General features: G+C 33.6%; 3 protein-coding genes across 3 annotated transcripts in view; 2 read left to right on the top strand and 1 right to left on the bottom strand.

Moving 5' to 3' along the window:
- The window catches only part of LOC131844406 (organic cation transporter protein-like), a 30,874-nt gene extending 10,290 nt beyond the window's left edge, over window positions 1-20,584 (bottom strand). Inside the window, exons 1-4 of the mRNA XM_059193292.1 lie at window positions 20,324-20,584; window positions 4,643-4,872; window positions 1,182-1,368; window positions 393-522 (exon numbers count right to left, since the gene is read on the bottom strand). Of these exons, the coding sequence (XP_059049275.1) occupies window positions 393-522; window positions 1,182-1,368; window positions 4,643-4,872; window positions 20,324-20,326 (550 nt within the window). The 5' untranslated portion in view covers window positions 20,327-20,584. The remainder of the gene's footprint in view (window positions 1-392; window positions 523-1,181; window positions 1,369-4,642; window positions 4,873-20,323) is intronic.
- Window positions 20,585-20,762: 178 nt separating this feature from the next.
- LOC131844572 (piggyBac transposable element-derived protein 3-like) lies at window positions 20,763-22,510 on the top strand. The gene is made up of 3 exons (XM_059193486.1): window positions 20,763-20,825; window positions 21,400-22,380; window positions 22,475-22,510. The coding sequence occupies exons 1-3, from the start codon at window positions 20,763-20,765 to the stop codon at window positions 22,508-22,510; spliced, it is 1,080 nt and encodes a 359-aa protein (XP_059049469.1).
- LOC131844557 (piggyBac transposable element-derived protein 2-like) lies at window positions 22,458-23,290 on the top strand. The gene has a single exon (XM_059193471.1). The coding sequence runs from the start codon at window positions 22,564-22,566 to the stop codon at window positions 23,275-23,277; it is 714 nt and encodes a 237-aa protein (XP_059049454.1). The 5' UTR covers window positions 22,458-22,563; the 3' UTR covers window positions 23,278-23,290.
- The last annotated feature ends 4,313 nt before the right edge of the window (window positions 23,291-27,603 follow it).

Raw genomic sequence — 27,603 nt, 5'->3', positions numbered from 1 at the left:
CAAGCAAAGAGAGCATTCTGATTGGACCGCACACCCATCCAATTTAAATACGCAAAGTAACGTACAGACTTAAAAAATCAACCGATCGATCTAACGTATATTTGTTCACTCCACCAAAATTGTAATTTATCACAGTATTTACCAATTAAATTTAAGAAATCAAGCGAAATCTATCATTTATTCACCCCGTAATCTGCTGAAGACAACCTCACATACCATCTGAGCATTCGAGCCGCATCAACACGTACCAGCTATGTTTCATCAAAATCCGTTCAATAGTTTTTGCGTGAAATGTATCAAACATTCATACTTACGAACTTTTGCGTTTATAATATTATTAAGATTAAGATAATGTGTTCAAGATTCGTTTGTCAGTAGGTATACATTCTTACCAACCAAAGCGGGCACCCGTCCGAAGGTGTCAGCCAGCCAGCCGAAGAATAGGCCGCCCACGAACGAGCCCGCGAAGAATACAGACTGTGCTATGGGAGCAAAGCCCGCGTTCTCGCACACCCATCCACGCTGTATAAAAATCATTTATTACTCAAACGCCGACCGAAAAACTTAATTTTCAGATGAGTTTATACAGTCTTACTCTACATTAATACAATAATTGAGAGAGAATTAAAAATAAATAATCGAGAGTGCGTCCTGGTCGAGAGATTGACTCTCCGGTGAAAGCATTAAAACTATATAAATTATAAATAGAAAAAGGTTAACATCCCTACTAATATTGTTATTGACGGTCTCGGAGACTGGGTTCGATTCTTCGCACGGCACAAACATTTGGATTCATGAGTGCGATTGTATGTATCGATCTGAATTTTGCTATTAATATTTGTGGTGTGAGACCATGGTGCATGCATGGTAATAATAGCAGAATGAAACAAAATAATATATATCTATTACGTAATATCTGCTGTCTCCCTCTCCGATCGAGCTCCCGTCCAATTCAAACGGGGATCGAAATTACGACTGCCTGAGGCGAGGTTTGAACCCCTAGCGGTGCCCTCAGACTAAAGTCGAATACGTCAGGCGGGAGTTGGCTTTCAGCCGCTCCATAAGTCCTTCCGCGAGTTTGGAGTGCCATCTGCACTCGTCCCCTATCGTTGGGTGAAGCTGTAAAGGCCAGCTGCAGCCAACAGCATTAGAGTAGTCCGATAAAAAAACAGCTGTCTCACCTCGCTGACTACTGTGTGATACGGTATATCCGAGAGTTCGAACTCCCATCCGTTCTGGCAAGGCACAGTTGTGTTTGTTAGTGGAGGCGCCATGGTCTCCAGCACCTCGCTCCAGTTGGCGTTGAAGGTGGAGCATTTGTCCCATGGATCGCCCACTGCGGTTGCTGGTGGCACCGACAGATTGCGTCTAGAACATATACATACGAATACATAAAATTGAAGTGTCTGTTTGTAATTTCAAATAACTCAGGTTAGTTTTATTTTAGAAAAATAAAGTTAAAATCCTCGCGGACGAAGTCGTGGGTGCAGCTAGTCTTAAATATAAAAAAACGAAATTCCTTTTTTTGTCAAAACTAATAAACACTATACCATATTTTACTTTTCTAATTCTACCCCTAAAATAATCAATGTATATTCTTCATTGGATTTGTAACATTAAAAAATAAAGATCGTATATACAAAAATATGAGCAAGGTTGGTCTGAATATTATAAATATAGGATGATAATGTACATAAAAAAGAAAATTTTAAACGGAAATTACAGACATGTGTGAAGCAGCTAGTATATAAGAGTATCAATGCCTAATATTTTATCTTTATCTATTGCCCTATTACCTAATATCTCACGCACGAATATTTTATCAAATACACATGGAAAGATATTACCTATATTTTAGTACCAACAAGGACGCGTTCTGGAGATTTTCATCTACGATATCGATCACTGTAGGTACTTTCCACGCGAATTGATAAGCTTTCACTGACATCCATCATCAGATAGCGCCGTGGCCGAGTGGTTTACTACATAAGTTATACCCAAAATGTCGCGAGTTCAAATCTGGGCGAAAACAAAGAAAACTTTTTGTGTCAATTTATATTTGTGCCTGACTCTATGACTGAGGACTTCGTAAATGATGCATCTACCTGCGCTAACGGTTTACGCTGGCGGGGCTCCAGTGGCAGATGATAATATGAGCATGAGGTCAGGTCAGTTAGCACATAGTGGCAAACTCGTGGAATTTATCGCCATCGTTTCCAGGGGGGACCGCGTGGAGGTTGACATGGTACATTGCTATGGAGCCATTTGTCCACATTACTAACAATCCCTTTCATCCCTGATTGAGGATTGTTAAAAAGTGAGACAGACACATTCATAATAAAGGTAAATGTGTGCATTCAGACCAGTTCCAAATAAAAAATGTAGTATAAAAAACGTCATTACAAAAACAATCTGATGTAGAAATATGTAATAAAACTATTTCTGACTGAAAAATGTATTTTAATGTTATGGTAGATAAAGAAGGTGACACAATACAATAATTTTGTTTTTATATTTTTGATTATAGAATAGAAAAAAACCTTTAAATATATTAATATCAAAAGAGTTTTCTCAACACAATCACTATAAAGAAGAGGAACATAATTAAAGTCAGTACTATCAAGAATGCTATTTATTTTTTTCGAGTATCTCCGTTGAAAATCAGCGCTGCTGTGACACGCTGCGGCAACACCTAAGTGGAGGCCAATTTCAGCTTATAACGAGAATAAGATATTATCTTTTAAATTTTTCTATATTTTTACTCTGTATTATGCTATGCTAAATAAATTATTATTATTAAAATATAAAAATAACTATCAGAATAAAAATAAAATATAAAAAACATCGATAACAAACCAAAATGAATTGGGGGGATGGAGATTGTTAGTAATGTGGATTGATAACCCCATTGCTAGCAATGTACCATGTCAGGTCGACCTCCACGCGGTTCCCCCCGGAAACCATCGTGTTAAATTCCTGGTGAATTTGCACGATGGGCTAACTGACCTGTCCTCATGTTCATCTTATCATCCTCCACTGGTGCCCCGCCAGCGTAAACCGTTAGCGCAGGCGGGTGCACCATTCCATTATCATCCACAAAAAAAAACCCCTCAAAAAAAATACAAAATGAATAGGGGGGATTGTTAGTAATGTGTATTGATAATCTTATTGCTAGCAATGTACCATGTCAGTCACGATGGGCTAACTGACCTGACCTCATTCTCATCTTATCATCTTCCACTGGTCCACCAGCGCAGGCGGGTGCGCCATTTCATTATCATCCACAAAACAAAACAAAAACCAAAATGAATACTAGGGATGGCTGTAGGATCCTTGCAGTGCACAGTGGGGTTATACCGAGCGAAATATGGGAAACGCAACTTGCCACGTTCACCACAACATCAACAGTTGACAATACCTCTGCATATCCCATCTGGGATTACAGTCGTGACAATATTTTACTTGTATGTTCATTGACATTAGTTAATTAATAATTTCAACAAACATACCCGGCGGCTGGCGTTGTATAAATAAATAAATAATAATATATAACCCTGGACAATTAACACAATGCCATCTAGTCCCACGGTAAGCAGAGGTTGTGTTATGGTTACTAGACAACTGATATAAACACTAAGATATTTTATTGTAAATACATACATGATACATATATAACACCCAGACCGATACAAACAATCATACCTGCCTGAATACAAATATTTGCAACGTGCGAGGAATCGAACCCGCGACCATCGAGAAAAAAGCGGTGTACTAAACCACTAGACCATCGACGCCGCATTGTATATATTGATAAACTATTACATATATCAATTAATTAGTGAATACTCATGCGCGCATTCACCTTGCGGCTAAATCGCTTTGATGTCACTGATTACTCCATCAGATATTAGAGTCGCGTGATTTTTTTAAATACTAACACGTTACTTTACGTACTTGGACTCGAGGTCCGTGGCAAATTCATCGGATGCAATCGAAGAAGGATCTTCTTCGGGGGAAGTGACGTAGCAATTACTGTAATTGGTGTGACTTAATTTATAGATGTATTCTAAACATAATTATTCTTTTTTATTTATTTATTTCCATTACAAGACATACCAACACCATAACAGACAATCCAAATCGTTGTAAATAAAAAAGTATAATTAATAATACAATTTAAGCATTATACAAAAACAAAATATTTTTAAATGAATTCTGCGATTTTCGGCACATTCAAAAATATGAATATAATTTCTGATATTATAAATTAAAAGTGCGGGTTAATGGGGAATATTGAAGTAAGCTGCTGTTCGTTAGTCTATGTAATATTCTGTTATCTGTGGTCTCACTAAAACTCGAGAACAGATGAACCGATTTGGCTAATTTTAGTCTTCAAATATTCGTGGAAAACCAGAGAAGGTTTAAACGGTGATAAAATATGAATAAATTGCATGTAAAATAGTAAAACCAACAATTTTATTTTCCCATACAAACTGCTGACACCTGTCAAATAGGGTGCGTTCAGAATTTTTTTGCGTAACTAAACTTTAAAAAACCTTTGACATATAATTTTGGAACGGAGTTCGCGGGGTCACGTGGTTACATAAAGTTTATTATTAAAATAAATAATCCAAGCACCTACCTTAGTTCCCAGTGTAAGTGGTGCAGCTCCGGCACAGTACACCAGTGCCGCTGTGGAGTAGCTGCTATGAACATCTGCACGAAGTACACGAAAGCGAATATGAACCCGAACGGCATCATGCCCACGAACAGCCACTTCTGGTACCGCCCCATCTCGCCCACGTGGGACAGGATCGTCTCCAGGATGTCCCCGTCATCTTCTTTCTTCTTGTTCAATTCTTCTTTTACTTCCTATAGAAAAAAATATTCAAAAATGTAACAGATATTACTTAATTTTAGCTACTCTTTGATCAATTTATTATACAAATTAATTTCTTAAGATTAATATTAAATAAATAATTCATAACAAATAAACTATATTTCGGCAGGAAACGCCTACATTAATTAATAATGATATTATTAGTATAAGATCAATATAGCGATCAGTTTTTTCAGACAATAATCATCAATGTGTGCTCATATCAATACAAAAAGTAATACAGTCGACCTGTCTAAAGTATGTAACAATGATATGCTATTATACTGTAATATTATAATATATAATATATTCTTCTTAAAACAAACCATTCCAACGGTACGCTCCATTACCAACCATTACCAAACATTCCACAGATAACATAAGAGTTCCTCCAGAAAAGTGTCGGGCAATGTTATACTATAACAACATTGTGTATGATTATAAATAGTCAAATAAACGTATATTTGACTATTTATAATCATATTGTTAAGTACTTGAACGAACCTCAAAATATTCTAGCTGTCCTTTAGCATTCTCATTCATATTTTATAAAAAAAGTCACAAAAAAAGGTTATTGCAAAGAGTTCGTTGATCAAATGATATGACGTCTAATACGTACAAATGCTGGCCACAAAGTGCTGATAAAATCTACACTATCGTTTTAAATAGCCATAGGTGTCTGATAAAAAACATTCGATGAAGGTATATTGCCATTGTATAGGTATAGATAGCAAAACAGTTCGTATATTCAGCAACAAAAGTATGGGAACATGAATATTTACATTGCTTTTTTTGTAACTCTTACTATCTCACGTATTGATAAATATAAACGACGCAGATACATAAAAAACATATCCCATTAAATTTATTTCTTTTTTATTTAAATCGCTCACAAACAGTTTACAATTCACGAATTCTACTTTGATCAATGAATGCTTAAATGGAAAGTGCAAATGTTTATTCAAACTTTGCGTAACTTAAATGTACTTATGCTAAAATCAAATAGGGAATTACAAATGTTTTACTATTGAGATTCGGATCCTTTTATTTATTTGACGACCTCGGTGGTATAGAGGTCTTGCACACCGCTTTACATCCGATGGCCGCGGGTTCGATTCCTCGCACGGCACAAACATTTGTATTCATGGGTATGATTGTTTGTATCGGTCTGGGTATTTTCTATGTTTAATATGTATGTATTTACGAAAAAAAATATTTATGTATTTGTATCAGTTATCTAGTACCCATAACACAAGCTTCAGCTAGCTTAACTTGGGTCTAGATGGCGCTGTGTGAATTGTCCAGAGATTATTATTATTATTTATTAAAACTTTAATGAACAAATACACAAATAATGGTGCATATAGCGGACTTAACACCTTAAGGCTCCCAGTCAACCATAGTACGTAACTTTTACGTAAACCTATTTATTTTTATATTTCATATTAATTATTTTTCTAATAACATTTTTTCATGTCATATTTAATCCTTAAATACCCGTGCCTCACACACCACATTTGGCATTTGCGTATTTTGAGCTATTGTATCCTTACAATTATTATAACTACAAAAGTGACGGTACAGTTCCAGTGTTTTGTTGTCCTGCTCACACGTATGCTATGCTTTCTGCAAAAAAACAGAAAGCAAAGTATTTAGATACTTCCGTCTATTAACTAATCTGCAGTTTGTCATCTAAATTATTCATGCTCCCAGCCATAACGTCACGGTCCGACTCCAAATAATTAATTCGATAGCTGATTAGAGAAAATCATTGTCTACAATGGTAACGTCCGTGTTCCAATTTGGACACGCATGTTTAAACGCCTAATTTGTACCTGCTAGGAGTTTTGTTAATTAGATACTAGTCATCATAATAATTGTGACTGGCGGTTAGTTATTTTTAGTTACGATTTCGGGTGTTTATTGTAAGGAATAGCCAGTGTAAACCGTCAGCGCAGGAGGGGGTACCATTCCATTATAAGTACAGTATATTAGTTTGCAATAGTTAAAAATAAATATAGCAAAACTATAAACGCAGTTTCCACATAAATATAATATTTCTGAATCCTTACTTATTTTCTTAACAATTTTGACGCCTCTGATATTTACCTATACCTACATATCATTATAATCATGAAGACTATTTATACTATTTTAATAATACTAAAACATGAAAGCAAATTTGTGTGTTTGATACAAGCTAAATGTATGATATTTGTTAGCGTACAAGCAGTACATTATATTCATACATATTTCTATTTCAAATAATGACCAAATTACGACCCCATTAAGTGGAAAATCGCGAATCTATACTAGACTTTCATACCAACTGAATAAAATAAAATATTCATAATTTCATAAATTATTATATTGCAATTAATTTATAAATACAAAAATTAGTATTTCTACTAAACAAATTTTTGATTGAATAGTACTTGTACTTAAATACTTTCACACACTGATTAATAGGTATATAGACTTCAATCGCCACTGATATTATTAAGATAAAGGCAAAATTCCATTGTATAAATCTTTATCATAAAGATTGTCCAAATATTGTAGACAAAACAAAGACAATACATAGTCATACGATATGACAGATATGTATGATGTGTATATTTTGTAAAATAAATAAGTACAACCCCCCTGTAAGGGAATGGAATTGTTAGTGATGTGGATAACACCATCGCTAGCAATATCTCATGACAGCTTGATCTCAACACGGTACCCCTGGAAATCACCTTGATAAATTCCTAGTGAATTTGCCACTATTGCTGTTCATCGTAAAATTATAAAGAAAGGTAGTCTTAACAATATACCGTGTCAGTTCAACTACCACACGGTACCCCTTACAAAGCAGTAAAGTACCTATTTAATTAGTTATGAATTGACTCGATGGGCTAATTGACCTCACTTTAAGCATATCCTCTCATCTTCTGGTATCAGTGTAGCGCATCGCAGTAAGTGGGTATGGTAATAGTAACATAGAAGCTATACTATACCTAAAAAGTCCTTTGGTAGCCTCTATATTTCATTAATGTTACTATTGATTGACGTAATATGTAAATCACGCCACTTCTAATGTTTTGGACTTTTGGTATATGATTTGATAACGGGCGTTAATTGCTTGCAAAACCACGTGATGTATTAATCTAGTAGATTATAGATTTTTCCCAATAGATAAAACAGTTAATTATATTGTTATCTGTTGGCACAGCATGTAATTGTAACTCGATGGTTATACCCTCACCACTGTAGCATTATATGTATGCGTAATAAATAACGCTGGACAATTGACACAGCGCCATCAAGTCCCGCGGTAAGCAGAGCTTGTGTTATAGGTACTAGACAACAGATATAAATACTTAGATATATATTTATTGTAAATACATACATACTATACATAGAAAACACCAAGACCGATACAAACAATCATACTCATTAATACAAATGTTTGCACCGTGCGAGGAACCGAACCCGCGCCCATCGGAAGTAAGTGGTGTGCTTAACTGTGGCCGTCAAATGCGTGATGTGATGTGATGAGGTATCGCTACATAATTTATTGTAGTACGTAAGTAGCAAGTGAAGTATTGTACTATTTGTTGTAAGTTTATTTGGTAGTGTGTTACATGGCTTATTAGTAACGCGTACATTCGACGCGAAGTCTGGACGTAGACTAGACAGTATTTTTCTGGATTTTTAATCAATTAAAATCAGGTAGTGTCCGTCATTTTGTTCTAAATATTACTTTTAAGGCTACTTAAAAATCTAACCGTTCTAAATATAAAATGTTTAGTCATAATAATTATTACTAACAGTCAAATTAACTTGCTTTATTTTCTAATACTTCATCATCTTAATAATTCACAATATTATTACTTTATACGCAAAATTAAACCAGTTTTTTTATGATCATGGCGGTTGAAACACTGTCAAAATAAGGGCAAGGGGATTGCTAGCAATGTACCATATCAGGTTGACCTCCACATGGATCCCCTGGCAACCATCGTGATAACTTCGTATTGAATTTACCACGTTGGGCTAACTGACCTAACCTCATGCTCATCTTATAATCCTCCACTGGTGTCCCGCCAGCGTCGAACTATCAAAAACCAATAAATATAAAAATGTGATAAGATCCCGTGATTTTTCCTAATTGTGCGTATAAATTATGACCGCGTCAAATTTAAAACATTATTACTTTGTTGTAACTTACATACACGAACTGCCTACTTATTACAATGTAACAATACTTAGATAAGATAGGTCCAAGTACTACTTATTCACGATTGTCAATCATATACACTGTTGCGAATAGTTGTTAAACAAAAAATAACAATAATATCCATATGTACTTATAAGACAAGTGCCTTTAGTAAAAAATAACAATTGATTGGATACGCAACATAAATTTGAAGTTTGAATACGCGTAGGTATAAATTTGGCTATGTCATTGAAATCCTACCTTCATACGTCCGTACAGTAATCACATAATACACAAACAATACCTAATTATGCAAATGAAATAAGAAGACACGTAGTATTCATAAATAATTTTTTGTTTTTAATTTCACTGCCTTGCCTGCGTCGTAAATGGGTGAGGTACTAATATATATTAATTAAAACGTCTGTTTTAAAATGTTCCTCTTTTATTACTAAACTAGCTGTGCCCGAGGCTATGCCCGAGGAAGCACTTCTTAAAAGTCGAGTTAGAACATTTTACAATTTTAAAACATCTGTTTCTTAATCCACCTTATACAGCCATAATTTAATAAGTCCTGAGCCCACTACATTTTTTTCTTCTTGCAAGAGTTTTTAAAATATTGATTTCTTGTAAACTTCTATATAAGGCACACAGCGCATCAGGATTTCTTGAATTGATATAAGAGAAGAGATTGAGATAATATAAGTATTCTAAATATTGTGTTAAGTTAAGAAACTCGAAATTTTCGTTACTTTTATTAGTTTTAAAGTACAATGGGACTGACATGTACTTTTATTTCATACAAAAGTCCCTAAACTTAAAATAATACAAAATAAAAAACATTATTACCATAACTACAAATTTACGTTAACTAAATGTTACGTTAACATTATACAAAAATAACCTCATTTGATAACAATAGCCTGTGCAAAATGTAGATTAGTTTTATAAATTAGTAATAATGCCTAATTCAACCAACAAGGACGAGTTATAAAAAAATAATAGTCTCGAACTAACGTTATGTAATTGTACGAGTACAACTCATTGTATGAGTACAAAAGCAATATGTACATTATTGTACATGTCTATGCATTCATATTTGCAAACCAAACTACTATTGTTATTACAAAATGGGCGATATTCTAGGTTATCCTGTATATTTACATCACAGATCAGTAAATCTCAATAATATTAAAAAACATAGTACAAGTAGTCAACATCCATACTAACAAACAATCGTGTTAGTATGGATGTTGACTACTATTTCACGCAAAAACTACTGAACGAATTTTGAAGAAACTTTACAGTAATATAGCTTATTCATGAGTAGATATAACATATAGGCTATAAATTTCACGCGGGTGAAAACGCGGTCACAGCTTGTATTACATAATTTACATACATACAGTTTTATAGCCTCACTGGACACTCCAAATTTAAGAAATACATGGCAAACTTAGGCCTAAGCTTAACAATAGTCTGCAGATTTTGCCTAGTTGAAGAGGAAGCGCCTCTACATACTACATCCTATGTGGTTGTAGCCGACTTATAAGTGGATCTATGCAGATCGCACTGCTATAAGTTTTAGCACCTGACAATAGCCCAAAACCCTCAATAAGAAAAGACCGTTTTATTACGATATCCATACATTTAACACATTTTTTTTATGTGGAAAGAAATATAAATATTACATATCGATAGAGTCATAAAAAACAATTATACTGTTTGTTTTATGACTCTATCGAGGATATTTAGACTATATAATATAATAACTATAACACGAAACCAATGTTGTAATCTATATATATAATAATTATTATAACCTATATGTAATTTATATATTTACATAGCGTCACCTAGACCTAAACTAAGCTGAGCTTGTGTTCAGATACTAGATCTCTGATACTAATATTTTGATTTTTTTCTAAATATACATCGCTGTTCCCCGTGGAAACCAACGTGGTAAATTCCCATTTGCCAAGATGGGCTAATTGACCTTAATTCATGCTTATTTTATCATCCTCCACTGGTGCTCCGCCAGCGTAAATCGTTAGCGCATGCAATATAATAAACATACATAGAAAACACTCAGACCGATACAAAAAATAGTATTCATGAATACAAATGTTCACGAGGAATCGAACCCGCGACCATCGGAATTAAAGCGGTGTGCGAAACCGACAGACCACAGAGGCCGTCATAAATAAAAATTATCCCTGTTTTCTTTGGCCACGGCATCATACATGAACGGATTTCGAATATTGTGTGTATTTATAAAATTTTTTATTGTAAAAAAATTAAGAAGGTTGCGCAGAAAATTAGAAAAGTGAATATAGTCGTTAAGTTTTCTTTAATGTTTGCGTACTGAGTACAATACGCAGAGTTAGTCAGATGGTATTAGTGTAAATAAAGAAAGAGAGTACAAGTTTTGTTGAGTTGTATGAATGAAGTAACTCCTTAACCACTGGTGTACCGGAGAACTGGTGGATTCGAGGAATTATTCCACTGTTTGAAAGATATAATATTGCAGAGTATATCGGCTATATATAACCACTTATGGTGTTATCGAAGCACTTAGCTTAAGGTGAAACTTCGCTTCGCTTTCTGTGTTCTACCGAATATATAACGGACTGTGTTCTGAGCAATTGTTCGACATGATGCCTACGGCTTCTACCATCGCACCGCTTGCCATCGACAGGGATTTCATCTCCACAAGCTAGAACCTAATGATAGAGATATTCAGTGGATTACGTATACAGTTGTAAATATAATTTACTTCGTTCCGATTGCAGTTGCACGTTACATACAAACTGTTACTTAGCAACAATACTTATTTTAAATGTGATGGATTATACTTTTTCTACTTCAATCAATGTGCCTAATACGGTCCCTTAATCCATTACATTTAAGACATTCTACATCTCTACATTTAAATAACATACATAATATAAAACAATATACAGAAGAGTAAACAATAGAACTACTAGCAAAAAACATATCCAAAATTAAATCTGTTAAAATACTAACAATTTCTGTTGGACCTATACCGCCCCCTTAACAGAATAATTTTGTAATATTTGAGTCACAACTACCTTTAACTTCGGACCTGATACACATTTCGTCAAGATATCTGCTATCATTTTTTCGGTCGGTAAGTATTTAATTATAATGTTATTATTAGCCACTGCCTCTCTAACGAAATGATATTTTATATCTATGTGTTTAGTCCTATTGTGATTCATTTTATTTGCAGCTATTTTATGCGCAGATTGATTATCATTATAAATCAAAACTGGCTTACTACTTCTCTTAAGTAAACTGTTAAGTATATTATTTAAATATACAGCCTCCTTTGAGGCTTGACACAGAGCTACGTATTCTGCTTCGGTTGAGGAGAGTGATACGCATTGTTGTTTTCGGCTTTCCCACGATATAATATTTTTGGTAATTGTGAAAACGAAAAACAGATCCAACTCTATTATCTTCCATAAATCCTTATTTTCAAGATAATTACGTACTTGAAATTTCCAGTTGGGAAAGTCCGAAGCACCCTTGAGTTTCATGATACCGTACATTCCATGACTCGACGTATCGTCATCTGCCATTCTGCCAAAAATACATATAAATCTCACAAAGTTAAGAGGAGGTGAGCGGATCTCTAATATATTTATGTAAAGGTATATAAATAGGTAAATATTGAGGTAATGCGCTACAGATTGCATTACATTCGTAGTTATTAGTTACTACTCGTACTAGCACGTAGTAGTTTTAATCAGCCGTATGTTTATTATTTTATGTCCAATTAATGTACAAGTGGACAGAGTTAGTCACGCGGATATGTGTCGTAACGCATATGTTTTAATTACTATACTCTTTGTACTTATGTTTTATAAACATTTGCATGTTAGATAAACTGTAGGTATTGAACACGGATATGCATATAATGCAAAACGATGTCGCAACTACTTATAACTATGGGTATATTACTATTTTTGTTCTTAAATTAGGTACTGTCTAATTCACTCTATAGTCTACTCTTGAGTATATTCTCAATATCGATTTCAATCCAATAGAATTTTATGACATTAATTTGAAAAACACAGTTAACGAAGGTCCAAGGAGTTTAATGTCTTTTATTAAAATTTAATTAAATTCAATTTAAAATTTAATTAATTTCAATTTTAAATTGAATTAAATATCTGTCAGTTCATTCGAAGACCAAAAATATGAAACTCTTGGAAATCTTGCTATAAAAAAGGTGTGAATCGAAACATTCGATAGTCGCAATTCATTGCTTGGAATTGGTTTTAAAAATAGAGTAGAGATTAAAATAAATGTCTATCAGATTTAGAGTCAGAGGATTACAGTTTTAATACACTGTTGAACAATTCTTAAGTCATCTGCTTCCTTATCCCTTTTAGGTCGGCGTAATATGTTTTTCTCTTTCATTCATTCCTGTTCGCAGTCATCTAGTTATTCTTCTTTCTTTCTTCTTGAACACTTCTCAAGTAACGATTCGGAAATATTGTCAAATTACCCAGCGAATTATATGTATGCCAATGTTGCAATCGTCACGATGTCGACAGCTGTCAATCCCTCAGGCTACTCCATCCAAGATGACAGTTTTGAAAGTATATTATTTTTAATTGTTAATATTGATTGATTCTGCTGACGATGCGAAACTTCAGTAGGTTTAGGTCATAGTTTCAAGTAAAAACTATGACCTAGAATAAATTTACTGATACAGACATTACATGCGATGCAATTTGTTAGAAGAACTGGCAAGAAAATTAACTGTTTTTTTTAATAGCCAGTATTTTACATTCATTTGAGATACCAAGTGCTGCTTCTCGTCTATATAGATAACACTTAACGTACTTACGTCACGTCCACGTTACGTCCGGTGGATGGTAAACTGGAATGACAAACGATCTTTTTTTTATACTACTATGTAAGCAGTTATTGTAGCCTATAGAGAGCAAAAATACCAGGGGAATCACGTGAGTTGTTAAGAAATCTTAATATACCTTTCTTGAAAACCCCATGCTGTATCTCTCGAGAAAACCTCGACAGAAGCTTTTGTCATTGTAGTTACATAAAATAAAAATTATAGTCCTTGAGAATTTGGTAATAACATATATTACAGAGACAGGTAAAAGGTAATGTTTTCTGAAGTGTGTTTAGATATTTAAAATTTTATCCGCTTTCTCAATTCCATACCAAAATAACTAGAACCCAGAAACATTATTTTTGCGGAGGAAACTCATATTATTTGAAAAGACAGCTTTAAATAGGTAGGGAACAAAATATTAACACAAAAAACTTGACGTTCATAAGCGGCTAAAATCTTCTACACGGCTAAAAGATTTTTTATTTGAGTTGAATAAAATTTGTTTATTTCATAAGTAATACCTATTTCTATCGATAATAATTTTATGAGTTATTTTTATATGCAATGCGCAACAAGTTTAATCATTTGTGACCATAAACGAGTTTATTCGCCAGGAGTCGAGGAAACCTTGGCCTAACCGGCCAGCAATTATCCTTACTTTATAATCATATAGGTACCTATTATCATGGAATGATTAGAGAACGCAGGTGTATAATTAAAATGCATTAGTTGTAAGTGCAAGATGCAATTTTAACCAAAATGCATATTAATATGGGAGACATAATATATTCTATATTAGGCGTAGATATCTTTAAATAAATAAACTAATCAAAATTAATTGAAAAAATCTTACTAATATCACAGATAATATAATATTACATACTAAAATTATATACGCGAAAGTTTGTGAGTATGGTTGGATGGATGGATGTATGTTATTCTTTCACGCAAACACTACTAAAGGAATTTTGATGAAATTGTCGAGTAATATAGCTTATATATCAAGCTATAATTTAAAGATATTATGTAAAATGGGCGAAATATAATGATAATTGTCAAGCACGTGCAGGCAAAGTTACTTACATCAATAAAATTAATTAGTATTTTGCTGTCTGTCTGTCTGTTTATTCTTGCTAATCGCTGTACCGATTTTGACGGAACTTTCACTAACAGATAGCTAATATTACTTAGGTTACGCTTATTTTAGAAAATGTATGTATTGTAATTCCACGCGAAAGAAGTTAAGGAATACAGCTAGTCATAAAATAAATTTAATATGATTTTAACTGATGACAACCTCATAAGGTTAACGGTTCGATTTCCAATTACAAACATCAACATTTATGAGTATTCTGTTCATCAAAATTATTTAGAATTGTGGCGAATTTACCATTATCGCACCTCAACATCGCCTAGTTACGACGTTGAGAAGAAAATAACAAGCTTGTCAGTCGAGACCGAATCGTTTACTTGTATATATTATATCTATTGTAAATATTTCATCAATATAAATATGTACATAGCCATAACCTGGTCTCATTCTGTTCACCTCCTTATTTCCTAGTGCTTCTACTACAATACAAGGAACACAAATATACATAAAGAATCGCGGCCCCATCATAGCCTCAAAAAAATAAAAAACAACCTATATTTAAAAAATGTTAATAGTAATAATATAATATAGGCTGGAGCGGAATTTTTGCATATAGAAAAAGATACAAACGATTTGCAATCTCAGTTTTTGTTTCTTGAAATTGATTATATTGCTTATCCATTACCCACTGTTGATTACGATAAGAACTATATCGTTGCCATGGCGACAGAACCCTAAACCTCGTACCCCGATTGAGAATTCGATAACCGCTTCACAATCTTGACATTGGATGTATAACCTTGAACCAACCTGACCTACCAGAGGGGAGAATTGTTAGCTCTACTATTATATAGCTAATTCGTAATGAAACCATTATTTACAACAACGATCAAACTGCAAGTCTACTGTTAATATTTGACGTTCATAAGCGGCTAAAATGTCCTACACGAATAAATTATTTTTGGGTTTGATTTGATTTGAATATCGATTTCAAACTAATTCAGTTTTATATCGTTCTTTTGACAAGTTTCAAATCAATGCTAAACCGAAAAAAATTATTGCAATATCACATTTTTAATTTATTGACCTACTCGTTGTGCCTGCGGTTTTTAATATGTGTTCTAATATATAACCTATGTTACTGTAAGTTTCATCAAATTCTGCTGTGTATATCTATCCATCCATACTCACAAAATTTCGTGTTTATAATATTAATAAGATTAAACGTTGAAATACAAATTAATTAGTCTTTAGTATTAATAATTGAATCAAGGAAATTACTTTTATAAATTAGTTTTTTTGAAAATAGGAACTATAGAACTACTGATAACACAAAATAGAAATTATAATATAATAAATAATTAATATAAAACTAAAACTAAACATAAATTAATCCATGTATCCTCTACATAGTATAAAATTAAGTCGTTTTCTGTTCTTATCTTTTAAACTACCCAACGGATTTGAATGCAGTTTTTAGATACAGATAAAGTGATTTAAGAGGAAGGTTTATATGTATAATAGATGTACGCGTGCCAAACTGGGACGGGTAGTCGGTTTAATATAAATAAATTCACTTCATCATTCCACTTTTAGTTAGCTTATTTATCAAATGTCGCCTCACCCCTATGCAATAGCAAGGACGAGACGCCTTAACAGGAAATAAAAAAAATACAAAACCATAGTTTCAAACATTTAGATTAATTTTACTGTAACACGTAATGATAACGATGTGGGATCATGACCTTCTATTGAAATAATGGTTGTATTCGTAATTAAGGTCTGCATGCGTCATATATAAATATATAGATTAGTTTGTGTTCGTGTTTTAATACCTACTGAATTGATTAAGTTATTCTAAATATAGATACAGTACTTGTACAGTCAGTATTTTGTAATATATACTGGAGTAAGATAATAGGTTATTTATTTTTATTTGTTTTAAATCAGGGAACTTTATATTATTTATACATATAACTTAATTGGTCCATTATCTAGACATATTACCATAAAAATTATACAAAATAATAATATCGATTTATATCTAAAATATTATGTCTAAAATAAAATTCTCATGACACAATCTTACTTACCATACTCCTCCGAAACGGCGGCATGACTGATTTTATGAAATTTTATATGCATATTCACTAGATCTGAGAATCGGCTACTATCTATTTTTCATACCCCTAAGTGATAAGGGTTGTCCACTCCTAACATTAAATTTTATTTTTTTTGGACAAAATTTTATTTTTTAATATGTGGCATTAAAAAATACATACAACTTTAAATTTTCACTCTTCTACCACCAACTCATTTTTAAAAGCGATATTCGTACTTAAATTTATATGGCAAAAAGACGTTTACCGGGACAATAACATTAATTAAGAAACTTTTAAGTATTTCTACTATTTTGATGGCCTCGGTTGACCGCTTTACTTCCGATGGTCGCAGGTTTGATATCTCGCAGGATGCAAAGATTTTGTATTAATGAGTATAACTGTTTATATCTTGGTGTTTTTTATGTATTTACAAAAAATGTATTTATGTATTTCTATCAGTGGTCTAATACCCAGTATCCATAAACTTAGTTTAGATTGAGAGTAGACGGCGCTGTGTGAATCGTCCTGCGTTCATTACTATTAATTTTTCAATGCGATCAGCATACTTACAAGTACCTTCTTCATTTGTTACATGCCATATTGAATGGTGTATTAGCATCACGTTCTGTATATGAATAACAATGACGGCCATTAATCTTTACGTCAAGCACAACGGCTTTATCTTTACATAGTTTTTAACGAATAATAGTCCAATAACATTTTATATTAAACCAGGATGTGACCAGTTTTGACGCAAATAAATCTGCAAATACGTGAATTCAGATTCAGAATTTTTTTTATTTAAATTAACGGGACAGGAAAGAAAAAATTAAAAAAGAGTTGTAAAAATAAAGTATCTTAAGGACTGTAATGATCTATATTAATAATGCTGCACGTGATGATGAATGAAGGTAAAAATATACATATTTCAAAGGAGACAAATATAATAGAACAGAGGAAAAAAGGTATTTAAAAATGTAATAAAAGTCTGAAAAGGTACGTCGTGCACAATAGTATAAAAAATAGTGCAATCCGAATGTACGTAAATGCAAAAAAAAAAGAAGTCGATTCATTTAGCCAACCGAATTAGCCATTCGCTAGGAATTTCCTATCGGATCCCCTGGAAACCACGTGATTGATCAATCACGAATCGTGTGAAGGTTGATCTATTGCATGAGACTAATTGTCCCTTCCCCCGTTGATAGGTTGTACTATTTGCATTACTTTCTTTTCGAATCATTCTAAAGCATTTTGGCCCCATCTGGTTTTCTTCTTTGTCAGACGAATATGGTGATAGCATAGGAGCAAGCCTGCAAAAGCCTGCAAAAGGACTCAAGGTGCTGCATACCAATTCCTGCCTGACGGATAAGACTTCAATCATGGGGTATCGAACCACGTAGTTTAAGGCGTGATTTCGCATCGCTTTGTGTATTCCACCGAATATACAACAGACAGTGTTCTGAAGAATTGTTTGACATGTTGCCTACGGCTATCTTTTACCTAAGTGGTATCGGACAATGCGGTTTCAGAGGAGCTTCCTCCCGCGTACACTTTGATTGTGGAATGAACCTGCTGCCGAAGTTTTCTCGAGAGACTACAGCATGGGGTTTTTAAGAAGGGTATATTAAGGTTTCTTAAGGGTCGTCAACCCGCACGTGATACCCCTGGTGTTTCAGGCGTCCATAGGCTACGGTAACCGTTTACCATCAGATGGGCCGTATGATTGTTTGCCGCCTAGATGGTATAAAAAAATAGAGATTGAACCTCGACTCATTATCGTAATTCTAATGCCTAAATAGTAATTAGGACACGGGATCAATAGGAGGGACCATTGTTTCCATTACTATCTACTATCAACCCCCTTTTGCCCCAACGGACGTATTATTAAATTATACTGTTTTGACAAACGTTGGTTTATTTCACAACGTAAATGAGGATAGAAAATATCCTGTGTTTATCTAGGACATGGTCTATTGTAGGTATATGAAATATTCAAATCAGTATAGTCGTAAAGGTGTGGTAGAAATAGTGTTTGAATAACAAACATCTAGTGTAGGTAAGTATCTTTTAAAATGTTACATGTAATATTTATTTATTTAACTTCGAGGGGGTGGTGTATCGGCACTACCGTGGGAGATTGCCTTCGTCAGTGCCGTAACCATAGAGACAATTTTATTTACTTTTCATTATTATTTCTTATGTATGTTAGTCTTATAAGGTATCTATAATATGGGTCAAATTAATAAATAAAATAAATCAATACACACAATACAAAATATAGTCCAGTACATTTGGTGGACTTAACACCATGCGGAGTTTTCTACCAGTCAACCATAGATGGTGCAGAGAATGATTGTCATAGGTATATAACATATAATATCTAATCTTTTACCATCCCACCGCTCGCCATTGACAGACATTCATAAATTTGTGGAAAGAACTACCTGCCGAGGTATAGAAACAAGGCTACCACGTGTAAAATGAATAAGTACCACCAAAAACTCAAAGTAGCATCTTCCTACAATGTAATTGACAACTTTTTTAAACTGGAATAAAATATACTCAACATAGGTGCCTAAATATCCCTTACACACCCCCACGCCGCGCCGCCCCACCGGCGCGTGGGGACGGTCTTTTGAAGATATTTCAACATGATAAAAATACTACACTAAAAGTAATATTTCTAGAAGTATGTATTTTCATTTATAAATATTGGTACATAACATAATAGTCCTTTTTGCTTCGACGTAATCGAGTAACACTAAGCGGCATTATGTACCGTTTTGAATTTAAAACGTAGATACCCTACTTAGTATTGAGTTCCATAACCAGTTTATTCATTGTAAAGAAAGTTGTTATCTGCGTACATATATCTTAGGTATCTTCAGATTAATAAATTAAAAGAATTAATAATATTTAGAATTTAATTACCTATCTACCAACTTATGTAGAATTCAACCTTCCCACTTCGTGTACATAGGCATTTTTAATGACAAATATCGATAAATAATGATTACTTAAAACTTTCCAATTCTGTTTTATTCGAACTGTAAATTTATTAATACATATGTAATAATTTTATCTATTAATACGCATACTATGATATATTTACGTACACGCAAAACAACAGAAACGGGAACATGTGCCAACTTACCATTTCAACTCAAACTTGCGTTTAAATATAGAATATAACAATCGTAGAACGAAACTCACTACAACAGAAATCAAATATAATGTTCACTGTCTACGTCAAACTTCACTACCGCATTAAAAAAAAGTTAATGAAATGTGTTCGAAATTTAAATAAAATTTCAACTTTCGTGCCATCTGTTTGGGGCGACCACTCCATATCAACACGAGTGTACACTGGCGGGCGATGGCACATCACTCCAATGAATAGATGTCTTTAAGTCGTTCAATAAAATGTTAACTTTTTAATGTATGCCTAAAAGTTTAATTTCAAATGTCAGTTATTAGCGATCCTAACAAAAACAGAGCGAAATCTTCCTTTAGGCAATTGTATTTTTTAGTTGTTTAGCTAAGGTGAGAGTTTTAGTTCGGCGCAGTGCGGCAAACTCGACAAATATTGACCAATGAACATACAGGCCGCAATTTTATTGGCGAATCACGTGTGTGGTAAAACTGCTTTAACCTTTGTAACAACTTAATAAATACATTAACATTTTACCGTTTTAGACTTTGTATGAAGTCGTCTTTATCGGCATCTCTGTCTTCAAGCAGCATGCAGCAAGCACTAGTTTGAGGTTGAGAAGTGGGTTTTTTTTTTAACCCTTAAATGCATAAAGTAGTAAAACTGCAACATACCATTCAAACGACCATAAAATTATTAGTATGAGTTCAATGCATGCTGTTGCAGGATTATTACTATCATGGTGATATATTTAATCGAGTGGCAACACACTTTTTTCTTCACGACTGTCAAATTTAAATTGACATTGACAAATCAAAGCCGATCGTAATTTTGGAGCGGATGAAAATTGTGTATTTGCTTTGCAGTGTAATTATTTGGTTTTCGAAGGTACGTTCAAACAAAATTAGTTATTTTACGTAATAATTCATCTTCTTTTCAGTACAATTTATAAGTTATAAATAAAACTTTTGGTGTGTTCGGAAATTTTGTTTATTTTGTTGTTGTAAATCTGCAACAAAATGCATTTACTAGAAAATGTCCCTGTTTAGTTACTAACTATCACTTTTATTGGTTTTCAGATGCCATACTTGAATCAAAAGCAAATAGAAGAGTATTTAGCTCTAATAAATGATGGGGAGATTTCGGAAGATGATCTTGAGGACTCGGATACAGAAGGTAATGAGAATTTTTATGAAAATGGAGACGATTTGCTTCACGATCTTGAGAGTTCATTAGAAGAGGAAAATGATGACCCCGATAATGATCCATTCATGGCAGGAGACCCGCCATTGATAAATGAAGCTACAGCAAATGATCAAGTGCCACAGGTTCCATTCCCCTCAACAAGTCAAGCTAGTCGCCGAGCAACTATGAGAGGACTCGTATGGAAGGTAAAAAAAATTGTTTTGAATTCTGACCAGACAGCTTTTCATGGAGACACTACATACCCACCTGAACTGAAGGATGAGGCTACTACTGGTACTCCCTATAGTATTTTTTCACATTTTATTACATCAGAAATAGTTCAAAGGATTGTGGAAGAGTCTAATTTGTATTCCGTTCAAAAAAATGTGACTAAACCATTAAATTTATCTGAAACTGAGCTAAGAAAGTTTATGGCGATACTGATATACATGTCTGTTATAAAATATCCCAATATACGGCTATACTGGTCAAATACTGTAGGTTTTCAACCAATCAAGGACATAATGACTGTCAACCGATTTGAGACTATTCGTAGATTTCTACATTTCAACAATAACGAGAAACATTTACCCAAGGAACACCCACAACATGATAGGCTCCATAAGATAAGGCCTATAATTAGCCATCTAAATGAGAAATTTGCTTTAGTTCCTATGGAACAAAAACTCTCAATTGATGAACAGATGTGTGCCACAAAAGTGGCACACTTCATGAAGCAGTATTTACCTAATAAGCCCCATAAGTGGGGGTTTAAATTATATGTGATGTGCAGCGTGAAAGGTTATGCTCATAAATTTGAAATATATACTGGCCAAGAGAATGAACGGCTTCCAGATGAACCAGATTTTGGGCCAGTGGGAAATGTTGTAGTCCGGCTTGCTAGAGGTGTCCCAAGGCATATAAATCATATCATTTATTTTGATAATTTTTACACCTCTGTACCTTTAGTTACCTATCTTGCCAAACAAGGAATCTATAGCCTAGGTACTGTGCAATCTAACAGGCTAGTGAACTGCAAACTGCCGGACAAAAAAACAATGATGAAGAAATCTGTTCCTCGTGGAACTTATGAAGAGCAGATGACTGAATTTGACGGTATTGATTTGACAGCAGTTACTTGGAAGGACAATAAAGTTGTAACTTTTCTATCTTCATATGTTGGAGCTGAACCTGTGGGCCAAGTAGAAAGATTTGACAAGGCAAATAAGACTAGAATTAAAATTTCATGCCCACATATAATAAAGGAATATAATGCCCATATGGGCAGAGTGGACCTAATGGATAGCTTTATTGGGAGGTACCGAATTGCAATGAGAAGCCGAAAGTGGTATCTTCGTATCTTTTACCACTTATTGGACATGACGGTAATAAATTCTTGGCTTGTGTATAAAAATTTAAAAACAACTGAAGCCAATTCATCAGTTCTAAACCTATGTAACTATAGACTGGAACTAGCTGAGGTATTAGCCAAAGTAAATAACTCATTTGAACTCTGCAACAAAAGAGGAAGGCCAAGTACCAGCAACAGTGTTGAAATGGAAATACAAGCAAAAAAAAGGAGAGGACCAGCTCAACATATTCCTCCTAAGGACATAAGGACTGATAATGTTGGTCACTGGCCTGGTAATTGTGTTCGCAGCAGATGCAAAATGCCTGGATGCAAGGGATACACGCAAAACAGGTGTGAGAAGTGTGGAGTAGCTCTTTGTCTTACCACAACCAAAAATTGTTTTAAAAATTTTCATATGTAGTTATTGTCTAGTGAGTGCATAGTGTTGTAGTTCTGCAACAAATGGTTTTTAATAAAAATAGCTATGAAAATAAAAAAAACTATTTTTTTTATTATTTTTCCCTAAATCAGCATATTCATGGCTCCAAAATATATTTTTTCTCGGTCTAAAAATAAAATCATGCATTTAAGGGTTAAGGTTGAGATATGGCAGTGAAATTAAAGAGTGCGGAGTCGTCTGCAAAACGCTTTAAGGTACCACATAATGACTTGACTTTGTGGTACTGTTCAAGTATATAAGCGACACATACAATCAGGTAAATCTTCAGTTTGTATGCCACTGAATAATATAAAAAAAAATATACAGTATATATAAATCTATATTAATATATATAAATCTTCAGATTATTTCGGCTCGGCACTGGATACCACAGATAACAAAATATTTATAATAATTCTAATGTTGAATCAGTGATCTGTACCGTTATACTCACGACAAACATTTTTATAATGAAACTAGCTACTCGCTCCGGCTTTGCAAGGATGTACATATATTATATATTCTTCTTGAATCACTCTATCTATCGCTAAAAGCTGCATTAAAATCCCTTGCGTAATTTTAAAAATCTAAACAAACAGACAGCGGAAATGACTTAATTTTAAACAAAATAGGTACACAAAGAAGACATTTAAGAGTAGCTGTCTTTTATTTTTTATTACACTATTGTTTATTTTATATAATCTAAGAAACAATATCTAATCATCATGTATGTAGTAAATTATAATAAAAATCCTTGTAAATGCATAAGTGCACTTCAAAACACGTTTCTTTCTTACTAACCATCTCCAACGTATTGGAGTCCTTATTGACGACATGTTCCAGATTATTTTTTAAGCTAAAAAATAGCCCATGTTCGTGTTTGTGATACATTATACTAGTACATCTAATATTATTTATTTATGTAAGATATATTATTACTGTATTATTTAACTAATACATAAAATAAACACGTAAAATACAAAGTTAGAAGTGAGAACGCCCCTGCTTGAAGTCGGTTATGATTATTATTTCTTCTTCTTGTACAAAGTTCGAATACAAATTGATTCAACTTTGCGCAGCATTTCAGGATGCTGTGCGGTGTTGTATTTACCACAGAGATGAGATAATGTAGGGTCAATTATTGAGCATCATATTTAAAAAATATTGAAAAAAATATATTAATGCCAATTTATTTATTTAATTCAGGCTATATGGTCTATTATAAACTAGCTGTTCCCGCGACTTCGTCCGCGTGGAATTTAACTTTATTTTTCTAAAATAAAAGTAGCCTAAGTTACTCCTTATTACATCAGCTACCTGCCAAAAAAAGTCCCGTCAAAATCGGTCCTGCCATTTCAGAGATTAGCCGGAACAAACAAACAGAAAAATGTTATTTCGGCTTATGTTCCGTATTTATATTCACATGCATGTAGTAAAAAACTGTTTTGCAATATTACAAACAGACACTCCAATTTTATTTATATGTAGGTATAGATTAAGATCCGTTTAGATGGTTAGTCGCAAAAATTGCGAAAAAACATTTTAGCCGAAGATGAAATGAAGCGGAAATGCGGTGATACTGTTCAGCGAATATATTTTTTATAATATCCACAAATAGAAAATCACGAGTACTAACTAATTGGTTCCCAGACGAATCGACAATATTATTCGACAACAGCAAAAACACTGTTACTAATGCAGTGGGCTCCGAGATAATTAATGGTATTGTACAGCCTCAGGCGCAGCTATCTAATTAACTCCTTAATTAAAGTCACAATTTAAGGCAGTGTCATTCTAAGTAGGTGCCTATTTATTATGACATTTGTATATTATAATTCATTTTTATTTCTTTGCGTCAGGTAACTTAATATTATTTATATAACATTATTCGTCTATAGATATCCTTACTAATATTATAAATGTGAAAGTAGCTCTGTCTGTCTGTCTCGCTTTCACGCCGAAACCACAGAACCGATTTAAATGAAATTTGGTACACAGATAGTCTAGATCCTGACAAAGGACATAGGTTACTTTTTAATGCAAAACAAGGGTTGTAAGGGGTTGAAAGGTTATATGGAAGTATCGTCATTTTACGCGGACGAAGTCGCAGGCGCAGCTAGTTATATATACTTTAATGAATAACATATATGCACATAAAATAATAAAATAAACTAATGATATTGTTTCTTTGTAATTCTTTATTGTTCAGATTATAAAGAAAAGGATATAAATGTTTTAAAAAAAACTAGTACAATGGCGGACTTATCTGAAAAGAGACATTTCTTCCAGTCAACCTTTGAGTGACTGAAAGGAACTGTGTGGTTGATACAGGTAGCTACAATAAAAAAATACGCATAGCAATGCAATATATAAATAAATATAGGACAAGTAATAAAAATAAATCTAATTATAATTTTAAATTGTAATTTATATTGTCTTTGTGATCACTATAAGCGCTGTGTATAGTAATCTGCCACGGTAGCGTCGTTACACCACTCCCTTCGGTGGTTTTCCTTCATGAAAGGGAACAGCATATTGGTAGGGACTATTAACTTAACGGAGACTTGTGATCCTATAGCTAACAATTTCATATATAAAATCCTCTTTAATATCTAGTATATCACCGGAACGCGCTGAATGACCTGACTTTATCCTCATTTAGCGTCCCATCAACGCATATCAATAGCGAAGATGGACACACCATTCCATTATCATTCCTTAAAAAATAATTTTCTTACTTATGTATTTGTATATATCCACCACTCGTTACCCGTATATCCAGACATCACTAAGGAAAAACGCGCGGCTACTGTAGGTACTTATAATATTCTCAATTCTTCCAACAATCAGCCCCTTTACAATGTTTATGTCTCATTTTAGAACTGTTTTGTGTCTGCTATGGCAACGCTTTAAAGCATTACATGGTGACTTCATCTTGTGGTACTCTTCATTCATGTATATAAGCACAGATAACATAATATAAGCGAAACATACAATCATATACTTAAGCAATCAGTTTGTGTTCTATTCAGTAATATAAAAAAACTTAATACAGGCCGTTCTTCAGGTTATTTAGGCTCGGCACTGAGTACCACAGATAACACAATATTTTATTATAATTCAATAATCAGTCTAATGTTGATTCAGTGATCTTTATCGTTATACTGAGGAAACTAAAGAAAGAGGAGCGCGTCTACTGTAGTTATAATATTCTCCATGAAATAAACAATCCAACCAACAATTAGCCCCTTTACATTTGTTTATGTCTCAGTGTAAAACTGCATTATCTTTTATGTCAATCCGCATTGCATTTGGTCAGGTCATTGTCGACTACATAGGTACTAGGAGTAATCTGATATTGAGGAAGACACAGCTGGAGTCGAGTTTCAAGGCGTTTGTAACCCGGGTCCCCACCAACATGCTGCCCGACTTCATGAAGCAGGACTACTGGCCGAAGTGGGTGATCAGCGGTACAGCGTGGCAGATGGCCGTCGTCAGTGCCGTAACGACAGAGACAATTTATATTTATATTTTATTATTACTTCACAGGTATGTTAGTCTACAAGTTACTCATATGGGCCTGCTGACCATTATATAAAGAAAATTAAGACTCCGCGTTGAGAGTTTGCCCATTTCTATTAGCATAAGTCCATCTAGCACAATATAAAATAAAATAAATATTTGGGATGTATTACAATATTTTACCTATACCCAAAAACTCCAAACTGACTGCCAAACTACTACAGTAGAGATCTAAGTAATGTAGCCACACATTATCAACATAATATCATTTATAACTCTATATTGGTGAATACCTACCTACTACTCTCCTACTATCCTCCGTCCAATTCAAACGGATATCTACATTACGACGAAATTATACATATATACAAAGATGCAGATTCAAAAAAAATATCCTTAATATGCCTTAAAGTTGACCTTATGTTGACTGATAGACTCTATCCTCAGACTATATACATATAATTTTCATTGATACTCAACCAGTATTGTGTTAGCGCATGCAAGAGCGCTATTATCTTGCATCATTATTCAATTGCAATTCTTTTAAACACGTTTATTGTCCTTATATTATGATAATTTAAGTAACTACGAAGTTATAGTAATCAAGCCCTTGATTAGATGATGGTGAAATGAAAGCCTCTGATATACTTACTATACTTTTTGACCAAACCCCAAGTAGCCTAACAAAAAATCAAAATATAGGTTTTTATTTATAACTTTTAACCCCGATACGAATACAGAATAAAAACGAAAAATGGTATCACTATATTATTCTTAACCTATATA

Source organism: Achroia grisella, unplaced genomic scaffold (assembly GCF_030625045.1).
Source record: "Achroia grisella isolate CSIRO2021 unplaced genomic scaffold, CSIRO_AGI_Agris_v1 utg402, whole genome shotgun sequence".
NCBI classification, from domain to species: Eukaryota; Metazoa; Arthropoda; class Insecta; order Lepidoptera; family Pyralidae; genus Achroia; species Achroia grisella.
The sequence above is the reverse complement of the archived record's forward strand: the minus strand, read 5'-3'. Positions and strand labels throughout refer to the sequence as shown.